General features: G+C 39.1%; 1 protein-coding gene across 6 annotated transcripts in view; it reads left to right on the top strand.

Annotated features, from left to right (window-relative positions):
- Satb1 (SATB homeobox 1) overlaps positions 1-14,708 on the top strand; it is a 92,305-nt gene that overhangs the window by 55,938 nt on the left and 21,659 nt on the right. For all 6 annotated transcript variants that reach the window (XM_036167561.1, XM_036167559.1, XM_036167560.1 and 3 more), the window contains exons 8-9: positions 471-683; positions 7,742-7,897. In XM_036167561.1, coding sequence (XP_036023454.1) covers positions 471-683; positions 7,742-7,897 — 369 coding nt within the window. The remainder of the gene's footprint in view (positions 1-470; positions 684-7,741; positions 7,898-14,708) is intronic.

A 14,708-nucleotide genomic window follows, 5' to 3' on the forward strand; every position in this document is an offset into this window, starting at 1 on the left:
TCTTGAGTGATGTGTTGCAGCTCCTTTTCTGGTGTCTTCCTCAAATGCTCAGCTCATTCTTCTAGAAATGGCTTTGTGTCTGCTGTTGGTCGTCCTGTGCCTTTGTCTCCCAGCTTGAGAACTGTACAGTTCAATGCTGTTGTGCTATGGGGATTTCACTTACTCTTAACTTCCCTCCACTATCTTTCTGTGAAAGATTTCACGGCAAGTTAAGCTACTCAAAGGAAGGAGACCAATTAGGCCAGTTCAGTTTCTGCTATATGTAAAGCAGATGCTTAATAAAACCAAGGATACAATTGAGGCTCTCTTCTCCACTATTTCATTTGTAGCTAATATATTCCTGTAGAGACAGACTCAAGGCCTCTGACTGCTCACTTTCTAAAGGGCATGGAAAGGGCATGGGATAGGACGTTCCCCACCCTCTGGCTAGAGCCAGGAGCGAGCTCACCCTGAGTCTTTCTCCCCTGCAGGGATTGCTCTCTGAAATCCTCCGAAAGGAAGAGGACCCCAAGACTGCATCCCAGTCCCTGCTGGTAAACCTTCGGGCTATGCAGAATTTCCTACAGTTGCCGGAAGCCGAAAGAGACCGGATATACCAGGATGAGAGGGAAAGGAGTTTAAACGCTGCCTCTGCCATGGGTCCTGCCCCGCTGCTGAGCACTCCGCCCAGCCGTCCTCCCCAGGTGACCCCGCCTCTTCTTTGCAGTTCTTTCTGCTGTCCTAAAAACATTTCATGATTACTCTCAGCAAGAAATTGGATAAATAGATACAGATTTTTTTAAGTTCCATAAATTTGCTTAAAAATTTCATCCCAAATCACTAATTTTGATGGAAAACAGTCCAGTTCTAATTAGGGAAAAGAAAACTGCCTTGTGTTGCTCTAAGCCTTTGGGTTCTTGATGGTTGAAAAAGTGACATAGCTACCTACTATTGTTATTTCAGATGCATTCTGTGCACCTCAGAACAGAAATAATAAGGCCTGGTTACTGTCATTAGTTTGAGGACTGCCATTTGAATAGTAAATAAAAAATAAATAGTAATTTCATTTATATTTATGCTTTCCAATACGGACTGCAGCTGGTACCAATTACATATCATCTCGTTTGTAATCTTTCATAATTAAGTTTAATACAATCCTTGAAGGCAGCTTTAAATGAGACTGATAAAGAATTCTGTCTGAATTCCCAGAAATGGGCACATTTTCATTTTCTTCAAAATGTTCCACTTTTTAGGAAGGAAAAACGAATCTACCTTCCAGTTAACTTTATTGTGCATTGCTGTTTTAACAAGTCTTAAACTTACAACTATGTATAACTACTGTGAGAAGTCAAGAAAGGAACTTTCAGTGCAAACCATTAGATGAAAGTTCCGTAGCTTGGACTTAGAATCCACAAGCAAATGTATTTTCTCCCATGTTTAGTCTGTGGCAGGTACAACCCATACAACTAGGATCAACCTCTGAAGTTGTTTCAGAAGTTGAGTATGGAACGTAAATTCAGAGTGTTCATAGAATATAGTGTCATAATCATATGTTGATGATTTCTTTTCATCAATAACCAACAAAAAGTCCCTATATTTCCGAGTACAGAAGTATAGGAAATGCCCATCCAATGGCAAGAAATGAAACTGTTACAGAATTCTACACATGAGGACCAGACACACTCCAGCTGTTTGTTGAGGTTCTTGAACTGCTGACAGAATGCTCTAAAGAAATTATTTCTAAAATCTGTTTTTAGTGAAAATCAGTCTGTCTTAATGTCTGTAGGAGCAGGCTGTGAAGATAATTCTGTTCTTTGAGAAGGGTCACAGTGTTCATACATACGCTGCCCATGTACTCATAGCTACTATGTTTAGATTGGTAACCTCATCTATAAAATAGTTCCTAAAATCCGGAGTTAGGAACTCTGTAAATACATATATGACTTGTGTAGGTTATTATATGAAGAAGTTTAAGATTTTCAGTGTTCCCCACATCTTTACTTTATACAGTAACCAGATAGGGATTTTACACTTGGGGGCATTAGGCTGCCCTTACCCTGTCTTGTTCTGAGGTGTTTAAAATACTTCTTTAATAACAATATGACTTTTAGCACCTACTGTCTTCTCTTTTCAATATGCCCAGTTATTTAATTTAGTGCTTAAACAGCTTTCATTTTGTAGAATTTGGGAAATGTTATTTTCTAAATATGGTTCTGATGATCACACTAATCCTTATTCATTGACTGTTTTCTGAGCCAAAGTTGTATTAGTTCTTAAGTGATATTTCTTTTCATACTCTTAAGATACTATTCGATAACTTTCCTGTGTGTGTATTTATAAAGATACCATATGTCCATGCTATATGGGGTAGAAAACATACGTAATTTGCTTTATCCTAAGTTCCAGATTTCTTGGTTGAGACACCCATCACTGTATTTGTTCTCAAAGGGCGTTAAGACTAACCAGGCTCATAGTTGGGGTGTTCAACCAGTGGTGAACATAGGAAGTGGGTAGGCACTGTAGCTCCTTGGTGAAATGCTTCCAGATTTCTCCTAGCGTGGTTTTTTATTGGCTGTCTAACCAAATCCAGAGGTGAGTGTCTGGTACATGCAATCTGTGTGTCTTATTTGTTCTTCTGTGAATCCATTTGCATTACTTAATGTTATAACAGTGCTTGCTGCCAACTGGTTACATTCTACCCTTTAAGCAACACTTTAAATTAAAAAAAAAAAAAAAAAAAAAAAAAAAAGATCTGTTTATCTCACTGCAAAATGAGTAGAGTTGGGGAAAGCATGGAGAGTTAGAACTGTTTTGAATCAGCCGTTGAAGTTAAAATGGAACCCCCAAGAGAGGTTCATATGCTCACTACAGGTAACTAAACTGTCTCTGGTGTTTTCCACAGAGACAGCCTACAAAACTGTCTTCAGTTTTGTGCATTACCAGAGAAAAGTCTTTGTGAAATCACTGTGCATTTCATTTCCTGTAAAATAAAGAGTTTTGAAACCTGTTTTGAGACAAATCTTGATTTGGACTTGAACTCTGATTCTTCCTGAAAAACAAAAGAAAAATCACACCAGAGGTGAAAGGCAGAGGTCCTTGGTGACTCATGGGACACCCCAGACACTTAAGCCTAGGAGACTGGAATCTCTTTTGCTCCTATTTTGGGAAGATGTTATAGTGTTCCTGGGGCATCCAGACCAAGGTGCTAAACTATGGAGGGATTTGGATTTGGAACCATCTTTTAACATGAGGCTTCCTTGGATAGTCTCCAGAAAGATGTCCTACAAATGCCTTTCTGGGAGACAGCCCAGCTACAGGAAACAACAGAGCTCATGGCTGACCCAGCCTTGGTGCTATGCCTCTAGTGCAGACCTATCTTGGGTAATCCAGTAGAGGCAGCCATGATGGCCCTTGTCCTCTATCTGGGGCTGGGTTGAACCTAATTGTCAGCAGCATATTCTCGTAAGCTCCATGCTCTAATTAGAAAAGGAAAAATACCTTGTTGATGACGGTTCCCGGTTTTCTAAGAACCTTCACATGCATTAATTCATTGAATCCTGATACCAACCTTTTGCTAGGAGAAAAATGAAAAAGCTGAGTGAAAGGTTTTAGTTAAAGTTTTCAAATCCTTAATTAAATTTGTTGCAGTTTCCTTTACCTCAAGACATCTCATCAAAATACACAATTTTTAGGAAAAGGATGAAAGAGAAAATGGGAATTTGTGTTGTTAGATTAGGAGGAATGTTCAAGAAGATTGTCTGGATGAAGTAAATTAAATGTTTGACAAATGATCTATTTGGAATGACTTTTCACAATGATATTTCTGGTATTTTAAAGAACATTCACCTTCAAAACTTTCATCATAAGAAATACATCTTGGTCTGCCTTAGAGACTTGTTTTCTGGTTACGCTGTGAAAAGTTGCTTAATGATTTTAATAGAAGGATTTTTATAAATAAAAATTAGTGATTATTTCTTGGGGATGATTTGTCCTACAGAAAAGATAGGCTTAAACTAATGCCCTCTACCATAGGCATTTTCTTGTGTTATTTGTGTATTTTATACATGCTGACTTCTGGAGCTAATTTTCCAATTTTAACTTCTCTAAGAACTGTTTGACAAGCTGTGGTTTTTAAGTGAGGTATACAGTTCTTTAAACTGCTTTTGCATCTCTTCCTGAGATTCTTTAGCTTCTTTCCCTGTAAGGTGTGATACTTCACAGAAATGTATTAGAAAATGTACCAAGTCCATATAAGGAATATATGTACCTTGAGGAGGACCTTGGCTTCATGTCCAGTTACAGGCATGAAGTCAGCATGTGAGGAGAGTGTTATTTGTGGATTCCTGAGAAAACATTAACACTTCCTGTTAAGGGTCATCTTGTAAAGGTCTAGATTTGGAAAGTAATATTGTTCCTACATAAGAAAGACAGATCTAAAAAGTTCAAGCCATGACACTGAAGACAGTGTGATATAGGACTGTTGTCCGTAACTCCTAATTATGCCCATGAAATTTAGATTAGATTTTTAATGTTAATTATAAAGCCATTAGCTTCTAAAACTTAGAGCTCAATGAACTAGACTTAGCAAAGGGCTTCCAAAAAGCAGGCCCAGCATGTGTTGGTTTCTAAGAAGTTTTCTAAGCAGACCCCACAGAAGAACATATACAACATAACTCCCTGGTCTTTGAGGTAAGCACAGATTTCAGCAAACTCAAGTTCAGAGCTCTGCCTGGAGTAGGAGGCAAGTTACTTCACCTCTGTATAACAACGTTTTCAGTTAAAGTAGAGTAGTAGTCATGGTGCTTACTGTGGGTTGATACATAGTTCAAAGGGTTAATATACATTCACACATAAACTGACAATAAATGCCAGTTTCTATTCTCATAATTACTAAAAGAACATAAAACTTTAATTTTGTGTATGTAAGAACCATATGCTTGAAGGAGCTTCTCCTGCACCAGGTACAGCATATTCAGCCAACCAGACCAAAGGGTATTAGTCTTATAAGCCCGAAAGTATGATGCATTTAGCAATCAGAGAAGAAGCAAACATGTAAAATGTGTGCTCTGCTGCACAATTTTGTGAAACAAAAAGCAGACCCCAGTGCTGCAGCCTGTCCCTACACGGGAGGGTAAATAGAGGCTCCCATTCTTAACTACTTCCCTGGCGCCACCGTAATAATGGAGTAGTGTGCCCTACCTTGATAAAAGCTATTCCGATTGCAACTGCATTTATTTTACCTCCTGTGCTATTTGTGGAGAAGAGTGAAGAGTAGTTTGTTTTGCCCAGGATGAACTACTTTATGAATTTTAATGGATGATATAATATTAAAAGCTAAACCAGGATTAAAGAAGGTTTTTTTTTTTTTTTTGTACTAAGCAAAAATAGTACTTAGTAGAGTGTAATAGAAAAGATTTTTGTTTCCATTTTTTACCTGGGGGAAAAATCAGCTTTCATATTTTGAAAAGCTGGCCAAGTCAGTTCCCCTTAAGCAATAGCTTGTGTTTAGGAAAAAATGTGGTTCTAGAATTCTAATGGCTTATCTGTGATAAGATTCATATCTGGGCCAGCAAGAAGAGCTTTGCTAAATACTTTTTCACTGAGTAATGTGGCCAGGTACTAACTGTATATTTTAAAAGTTTTCTCCACGTTCTTTTCCTTCGATGCTTCTCCCCACCACTCAGCCCCCATACCCCGAGGAAACTTAGTTGGTTTTGTGATTTAGGATTCTTGCTTCTTGGTTCACATTGTGATTGCTTTATAGAAAACTTAAAGAAAAATTTAGAAACAGTATCACAGAAATTTAAATTCTCCAATTTAATTTTTACTAAAGAGTGAAAATTGTAAGACCAAGTGAAATCCCAAGTTTTCTAAAACCAGAGCTGTTCCTGTTGCTACACAGAATGCTACCAGGAACTGTTTCTTCTAGTGTGATGGACTTCGGGGCCCCCATTTCCATAACATTCAATTTCCAAAGCAATTGAAATGGCTTTTCTCTTTCATTTAAGCAGTGAGAAAAATAGGTATTAGAAGGAACCCCATGGGGTGATCAAATCTATTCCTCTGCCTCAGAGCAAGACCACCCCAGAGCAAAGTTTCAAATCTCACCAAAGCAACTTTGTAGGCAATTTATGGTAATGTGTTAACTCTTCTGGCTCCTAAAGTGCTGTTTAGCAGATTATGGCTTCAAAGCCCTGTGTGTTCCTAGTGGCCTCCAGTCTTAATGTACCCCTTGCTGGTCTAGACCCAGAGCTGGAAAAGGAGCCGGAGATCCTTGCCACTCACACTGAGAACAGGTGACAGTGTTATCCACCCTCTGTGCTTACCCTTCCTGGGGTGCAGCCAGCCATTGCACAGCCTGATGCTTTCCTTCTGCTGCTGGGGTTGGGTAGAGGGGGTCTCGCTCTGTACCTTTCTCCCTGACTCAGATAAGTCAGGGAACAATGACTTTGCTTCCTGGCTAGAAGTTTGAAGGACTCAGAGGTACATTTCATGGGACCTCTGTGTGATTTCAAGAACATAATCTTCTTCAGGAGCAACCTCTGCTCACTTTCATGCAAAGTGTTTTTGGGAACAGTGAAATTAACATGGAACCTACAGGTTGACATTTATTATCTGTGCGTTTATCCTAACATGCTTAATTTTTCTGTTTGGTCTCCATAGAGGGCCCTAAGAGAGCTCCTTATTGTTTCCCTTTGATGAGAAGCATGAGCCTGCCTCCAGACTGAGATTTCAATTATATTTTCACCAGTTTCCTAGGAAAGATTCAGCTTATTTTTCAGAAGAAGATTTTCAAGACCGTTTCATATAACTGCATATAATAAAAATTAAAATTGGAATTAAAAAATAATAGTATCAAATTTTAAGGTTGAGATTTGGTTTTCAAACCCCCAGTCTTTGTTGGTTGAGGACATTTTTCTAGCTATCCCTTCTTATCTCCATTATCAAATGATTGATACAAATTTTTGAGTGATTATACATTTTGAATATGTTTGTAGGGTCACTAAGGATATATTTTGTGTAACTTACAGAAATGTTCAATTACACTTTAAGAAACTTTCTTCTAGTCTAGTTCTATAAGTCAAAAGGAAGTAATTTCATAGCAGAATGCTAGGAAAAGATGAGATAATCAGACAGAACAGCTTGGCCATCCCGTGTGAAAGGCAACCAGCCTTTACAATAATTGAGCAAGGCTTTCTACCTGTTCATGGATGGATAGAAGATTTAAATATGCAGTTCTGTAAATGGCTTTATTATGGAAGATTTTAAAATGAAACATAAGAGGGAAAGGCATTTTAAAAAAGTCTGAAATTAAAGAGGCCATAGTATATAACAGCTATCAGTGAGGTAACTGTCTATTAGGCACTGGGCACCCAGCAAAGACACTGCACTGTGCATTATGATTTTAATTGTGAATTTCCTTTGTTAGGGCTGAAATGGGAGGTAATTGGAAGACAATTAGTTTAGTATTTTCAGGTCCTTGAAGCTCCTCTCTTTTCCAGAAAACTTACTTTATGGCATTATTTTTCCTGGTTGTCATCTGGCAGTTGCTGTCACATTACAGATGCAATCACCTGTGACAGTGTGACTTCCTTAACTTAAGCAATCTGATCTCGGGGCAATAACTAATGTTGAATGACCGCACTGTTGATCACCTTGATCATAAAAGGAGTAACGGTGCCCAGCTTGGATGCCCAGCCTGAGAAGCTTTGAATCAATTTGGCTAATGAAAAATGACAGCCATGTTCAAAATGTTTTGTAGGTGAAAACAGCTACTCTTGCCACTGAGAGGAATGGGAAACCAGAGAACAATACAATGAACATTAATGCCTCCATTTATGATGAGATTCAGCAGGAAATGAAGCGTGCTAAAGTATCCCAAGCACTGTTTGCAAAGGTTGCTGCCACAAAAAGCCAGGTCAGTACCACTATCATGCATTAGAATGTTTATCTGCGATGCCTGTGACAGTCAATGAAAGACATGTCTGTGTTCAGTGTGTTGGCGTTGCTGAGAGGCTGTGGCCTCCAGTACTATGTAGAGAACTCAGTTGAGCAGTAGTGTTGGGATATAGGTTGGAGACACTGGGTTTCCTGGACCCCCAGCAGCCACTCCTAGACCAAGAATTTCTAGGGCAGTCTCTGGAGGCAGTTAATAGTTGCTTTATGAAGTGGACTATCATGTGTACAGTTTATTAGGCTGGTATTTCATAATAGAACATGTAAATTACTATTGTTTCGTCATTCCTCAGATGACCTTCAACTTTATTTTCAAAATATCATACAACTTCTTTTGCAACTAGTCTACCTATGGCTATTGGGTAGTTATTAAAGCACATACACCATTGCACACTAGTGATTTCAATTTTTCTGTAGGTGCACACAAGATAAATTGAACTATACCACACTCAGCAAACTTGTCCAACTCTGGTAACTGCATAGCGTTAAACAGGAAGTCACAATGGCTAGATCATAGAGCCTATTACCAGACAGACCTCTTACTTAAATAAGACCCTCATATGTTGATAATTATTTACTAGAATCATCTGGTAGAACAAACTCACAATTGTCTATTAGCCCTTCACCAGAGCCAGGCATACTTTTAAGAAGTTTAGAATACAAAACTCTTTCACAAAAGGTCTTAGTAACACTCTGGTGGGACTTAGAAAGACACAAGGGCTTGGGTGAGATTTGAATAACTTGAAATGTTACACAATTCCATTTTCATAATCATTAAATGCTCTTTTATATAACATCCTAAGTGTTGTCGATATTTTATAAAATATACAACTCCAGGAGTACTTAGAACATGAAAATGTATAGCATTATGCTTTTTGGCTTTTCCTGAAATTTTACTGTCTGTATTAATAATGGTACTTAATTGGGGTTTTACTTTAGGAACATGTTGCTCCTGTTTAAGTTGTAGGCCGGATGAATACTTAAGGGATATCTTGGAAATGTTATATAAAAATGATTAAACTCAAGCTGTGGACTGTAAAAAATTATAGCTTTACAGGCCGCATGCCTGCCTTACCCTTCAATCACTGTCAAAGTGATAATTTCTACAATAATATGTTTCTTTTATTGTGAGATTCTAAACATCGAGCACTGTTTAAACATTAAACTGAATTGTTTATGTTAGTGCTATACTCAGCATGTCATACATCAGGCCACCGTAATCTCTCATGGAATGTAAAATTCTGTCATGAATCATGGCTTGCATATCGGAAATTACTGTAATTTTGATTGGAAATTACAGGGCTCTTGAAATGTTTCTAATTATGATAGAATGTTAGAACCGCTTCAGACCTGTGTGCTTCTTCAGACATCTTCATTCACATGCCAAGACTACGCGTTAAGGAGAAATGTCCTGTCTCAGTCGACCCACCCACCCGGCACATTCTTGTTTTGACTACTTAGTCTAATTATGATGAGGATCTCCTATTTAAATATATAGTATTTTGCCTTTCTTTCTGATCCTACACCCCTACCCCACCCTGGCCTGTCCAATTACATAATAGACTGCCTTCCTACAAAGGCCAGGCTCTTTCTCCAAATCTCCAAAATGGAGGAGCTATGTACACATTATTATAATCAGGTCAGCCATGAAACAAAACAAACAAAAATTAATATTAAAGCTTTTCAGTGCGTATCATTTAGTTGCCTGTCACCTGTCCTTTAACTCCATCTACTACTCTTGCCCCTTCCCATTTCCTTTCTGATAAGTGCCTAGCTACCCATGGCTCGACTCTTTCTTCAGTGGTAGCAGAGACTCCCCACCTTTGGGCTGAGTTACTGATTTAGAAACCACATTGGCTAATTGAGGTTTGTTGGATGTTCTGTAGCATTTCTAAGCATCCTTGTCATTTTTACCCTGTCCTGTGTTGAACCTCAAGTCTACATTTCCATAATGTGGGTGAATAGCTTCTAAGTGTCTCCCATCTCCATGTTCCAAGGTTACCCCAGACGTAAACTCTTCCAATTAGTGGCTGAAGAAACTCCAAAGAGCCAGATAGAGGCTGTAGGCCAAGTGGTCATCTGGCTCTCATCCCCTTGAATAGCAGCTATTCCCAATCACTAATGTATTCTACTTCCTACAGCATTTTTGTAGATTTTTCTTGGTTATTTAGTTTAGGTGTTCTACTGCCTTCTTTGTGAAAACACATGCAGAGATATGGGGATTACCCAGGAGTGAGAGACCAGAGACTGTATGTTTCATGACAGAGGAGATCTGACCCACAAAGGTAGCTGCTGAATTTAGGTTTTGTTCCTCTGCTCTCATGTTTCATGAAGGAAACAGAAAAGTTAATGGAAAGTCTTCAAAACTGATCTTTACATGGTAAAAATTTATAACTTCTAAGATAATCGTTTACATCTCAGACAAGTTATCTAGGGCTCTTCAGAAGGAAATCACATTCTTCCAAGTGGGGTGTGTAAAATGTATAATATGTGCATATAAGCCTTTAAGTTACAGAGTGCTAGACACAAATGGACAGCATTTATAATGTGCTCAGTAAGAGATTCAGTCCTCTCCATGCAGAAAAATGATTTATTTATCATGTACTTATGTGTTTGGAATACCTTCCATTTTAAAAGGAAAGCATGCTCTACAGTGACTAATGCATGAAGTATTTTGTCTAGAAGGAGCCTACCCTTGTTGAGTCTGCCTTTTAGCTAGTACTACATCATCTTATCTCTTTGATGAATAATAGAAATGAGATTGTTTTAACTCTAAAAGAATTGTCTAAATGAAATATGCAGACTGGAGGTAGGCTACTTTTGTGCTTGATTAGAAAATCCAGCTCCTGCAAACTTAAAAGATGATGTTCCTTGAATATAACTCGAGTAGCTACAAGAATACACTTTCTATTTGGGACATTCAAATATGCAGCAGTTTTTCCAGGTGAGTCAAATTGGAATTTTATCAAACATTCAGTCTGATAACATTCAAATTATTATGGGAGAAGGATTTGCTAATTTTACTGTTTAAAAAAAAAATAGTTGATTTGGGTAATAACCATTACCGTGTCAAGGCTTGGTTACTGTTCATTGGCTTCAGTGTTTTCATATGGGAGATGGAAGTGGAGTTTTTTTCTTAATAGTGGCAGATGTTAGAATCTAATTTTATTCCACAGAAACCCCCTGGAGAGCTCTGAGACTTCAGGTGTGTGTCCAGCAAGGGGACATTAACAGCACCATAGGCCTTGCCTTGTACATGTAATTTTTACATTGATTTTGTGTTTGCAGAGTAGAGCCTGCAGACCCAGCTGCATGGGCAGAGTCGGGCTTCCGCAGTGTCTCCATCCTCATCAGGAAATGATTCCTCTTGCTTGCTTCACAGGTCAGGGTATTTCTAGGCACAGCAGGGGCCAGTGAGGTTACATTTGACCAGACATGCTTGCAGCGTGATCTTTTCCGATCTTGGCAGGGAGAGAACGTTGGCTACTGTGGGTTGGGCTGAATTCATGAGCAGAGTTTATTTTCATTTTTTATTTTTTAAACACACAAAAAAGAGGATTTTTACTTAAAAATAGAATGACTTGTAGAATAGACCAGACAATTTAAAGACACTTCTGTTTCTTCTGTCCGTTTCAGATACTCTGTCTGTGAAATGCAAGGCTGTAGGATGAACGAGAGGGACTCGGGTCTTCAGTGTTCCTTGGTTTAAAAGAAATCAAGCATTCCTCTGACTTGTAGGTGTGGTTAGTTGAGATGTCTTAAATACAAGCAAACTGTCACAAATCAGTGGGGCTAGAACTAGGGCTAAACAATGTAGTGTATAAAAGAATTTATAGTAACAACAGCTAGAAGTCAACCAGGGAATCTGTGATGCTGTATCCTGGCATGTTAGGGAAGGCACCTCCAGTTTTATTCAAGAAGATGCTCTGGGTAGAAAGAAGCTGGGTGCTAATGCATTCTTTTAGAATGTTCACGTCACAGACTTGGCTGTGGCACGATTTCACCTGTGTAGACTCTTTATTTAAGGCAATCAGGAGGCCCCGCAGACGTGTGAGTCAGTTTCTCTCACTTCTGGTGCTTTATCTCTCAGCAGTCTGTGAGATTCCTATGCTGTGTCCTCAGAGCCCATCTCCTAGATGTGCAGAGGGTCCTTGGTGGGGGCTATTCCTTTGCAAGCTATACCTCGTTCTTTCCAGCTGGGTAGAGCCAGACTGGTCATTGGCAGCTCAGGGGTCTGCTTGCCCGAAGGAGGAAGGGCAAGAGGAACAGTGATGAGAACAAAGGAGAAGAAAGCTGGAGCACACACAGCCCCTCCCTGCAGCTCCCATCTCACTCCTGGGAGCTCAAGTTTAGCACGTGACAAAGCCCTGTACTAGATTCTTGGATGGGAAGGAGGGGTTCCCTGGTCTCCTGTTTAGGGTGTTGTTGGTAACAATTGGTGAAAATGTCATGGGTGTTAGTACTGGGAATCCATATTGTTATACTTTTCCAGAACATTGATCTATCTGTCCATCTCTAGTTGAATACTAAACCAGCCTATTGGAACCAATGGCTTTAAATACCAACTACTCTTGTCATAATGGCAGTCTGTCATTGCATGCCAGATGATGTTTTTCAGGACTAGTTAAATTTGTGGATCCAAGTAGGATTAGATTTCTATGCTCTAAAACAAGCACATGTTTTGGTAAGTCTAAGGTTTGATCTCCCAGGTCCAACATTATTAAGTGTGCATTTGCCCATTTTTTTGGCTAAAAAGTGCTGTAAAAGAAAATTTTACCCCTTTAGTACTAAGTCAAACAAAAGACCTTTGGCTTTCCTGTTACTATTTTCAAATGATTTTAAAAATCTCACTTTTTAACCTCTAAAGTTGATGAACTGAAAGTTATATATATATTTGCAACTAGCTTATTAGGTTTAATGGTTACAAATAGAGTTGAAATTCATTGAGCATACTTTCCCCATTTTTAGGAACTTTAGGTATAATTTAGAGAAAAAGCATTTTGTGAATATTGGTATTTTGTGAATATTAGGTATAATTTAGAGAAAAAGAAATTTGTGCATATTGTGTAAAGAGGGTCTTGGAGAGGAAGTGAGGAAGGCCACTGTGTGTGGCCATACAGCAGTGGTTTATCCATTACAAAGCTTGAGTATTTTTAGAATCTTCTCTAACTACAGGCCACCTTTTATCCTAAAATGGTAGCATAAGCCACAGAGTGTGGTAGGAGGACCTCAGGGAGACCCCTGACTCAGAAGCTCTTTGGTACTCAGGCACTGGTCAGCCCTTTAAGACAGACAACATCGAAATGAGCACACTGAAGGGAGTTAGCTCACAGTGGGTGCTCATCTGAAAATCCGTTGTCATCCAGTTAAACTCCACATAGAACCTAATGCAGGTGTGAGATCGCCAGCAAACGGCCTGATGGGAAGGTGAGCTTTTGTCAGGAGTCTCAGCTGTCTTTTATGTTTTGGATAATGAAGGTAGGTTTTATTCTAGCTTTAGCATCCTCCCTCACTGGAAGATTGAAGAGAAAGGCCTCCTGAAGTGAATGAGCAATGAATGTGAGTGTATGCAGAATGACAATAGGAAAGAAACTGTTCTCCTCCCCACCCTCAAGCAAAGGTGGTACGGAGGGCAGAGGGCCTGGGCAGAGACTCAGTCCCACCCACTCTCCAGCCATTAACATCTCGAAAGTAACCTTAGTGGCTTAGCAGTTTTTAAATTATTTGTTCTAAGTATTTTTTTTTTTGATTCAATTCTTTTGCTTGGTAAATGACACAAAATTGTAGATGACCTACTAAAAAGTAAATGTCTGTTTTAAAGACATGTAGGAATAGAGCCATTCTGTAATTGGCTGCCAAATAACTTTTAAAATACAAACTCCAAACCATTTGCAGAGTTGATTTCTAATTGTCAAATTGATGTTGTTTTTCTTCCTAAGTCTTAATCTACTTCTGTTATAGGTTAATAGAAAAAAAAAAATCTATTCTCCTTTGATTTTTTTGATTCAACAATTCCAGTTGATTTTGTGTCATTTTCGAACAATTCCCTTTTCAAGCGGTATACTTCAAGAATTGGGTTTAAACACACTGTTTCATAAACTGCCAGCCTCCTCGGCCGCCCCAGTGCCTCTGATTCCGTAAATCAGATCATAGGCAGCATGCTGTCGTATAATAAGGTGTCTGATCCTTATTACCAGTTTGTTGATGCACAGACTCCTTCAAATTGACCATCGCAACACATGGTTTCCCTGGAACTAGCTGTGATAATTAGCGTGGTTCTAATGAGACAGAATGTCACTGATCTTGTGCTGAACTGTCGAGTATCGACACTACGGATGGGAACTGTCAGAGCCTGCCATCTGTGACAGCGCTTGGCATATTCCAGTGGCAAGGTAGAGCGTGCTCAGTAGAGTATTTTCAAACAAATGGCCCTTTTCTTCACGAGGCTCTGCGATCTGTTCAACTGGAAGAGAATGGACGACCCAACTTTGTCCTACATGAAGCCTGTTTTGACATCCACATAGGAATATTGACTGTGTTCAGTGTTACATAAGAGAGAAATCTTTTGTTTAGCAGCTGACTTTTAAGTGGCAGGTTTTCCCCTGTTGCATGTGTTTGCATGTCCTTGGGTATGTGTGACTGTGTGTGTGTGGTAGCCTCTCCCAGTTGCCCCATATTGTCAGCAATAATCAAACAGTCACTTCAGATACTTTCCCCTGATTTTAAAATTGCCTTGTTTAGGAGAGATTTGTTGGGGAGCTGAGGATGGGTTT

This window comes from Onychomys torridus, chromosome 18 (assembly GCF_903995425.1).
Source record: "Onychomys torridus chromosome 18, mOncTor1.1, whole genome shotgun sequence".
NCBI classification, from domain to species: Eukaryota; Metazoa; Chordata; class Mammalia; order Rodentia; family Cricetidae; genus Onychomys; species Onychomys torridus.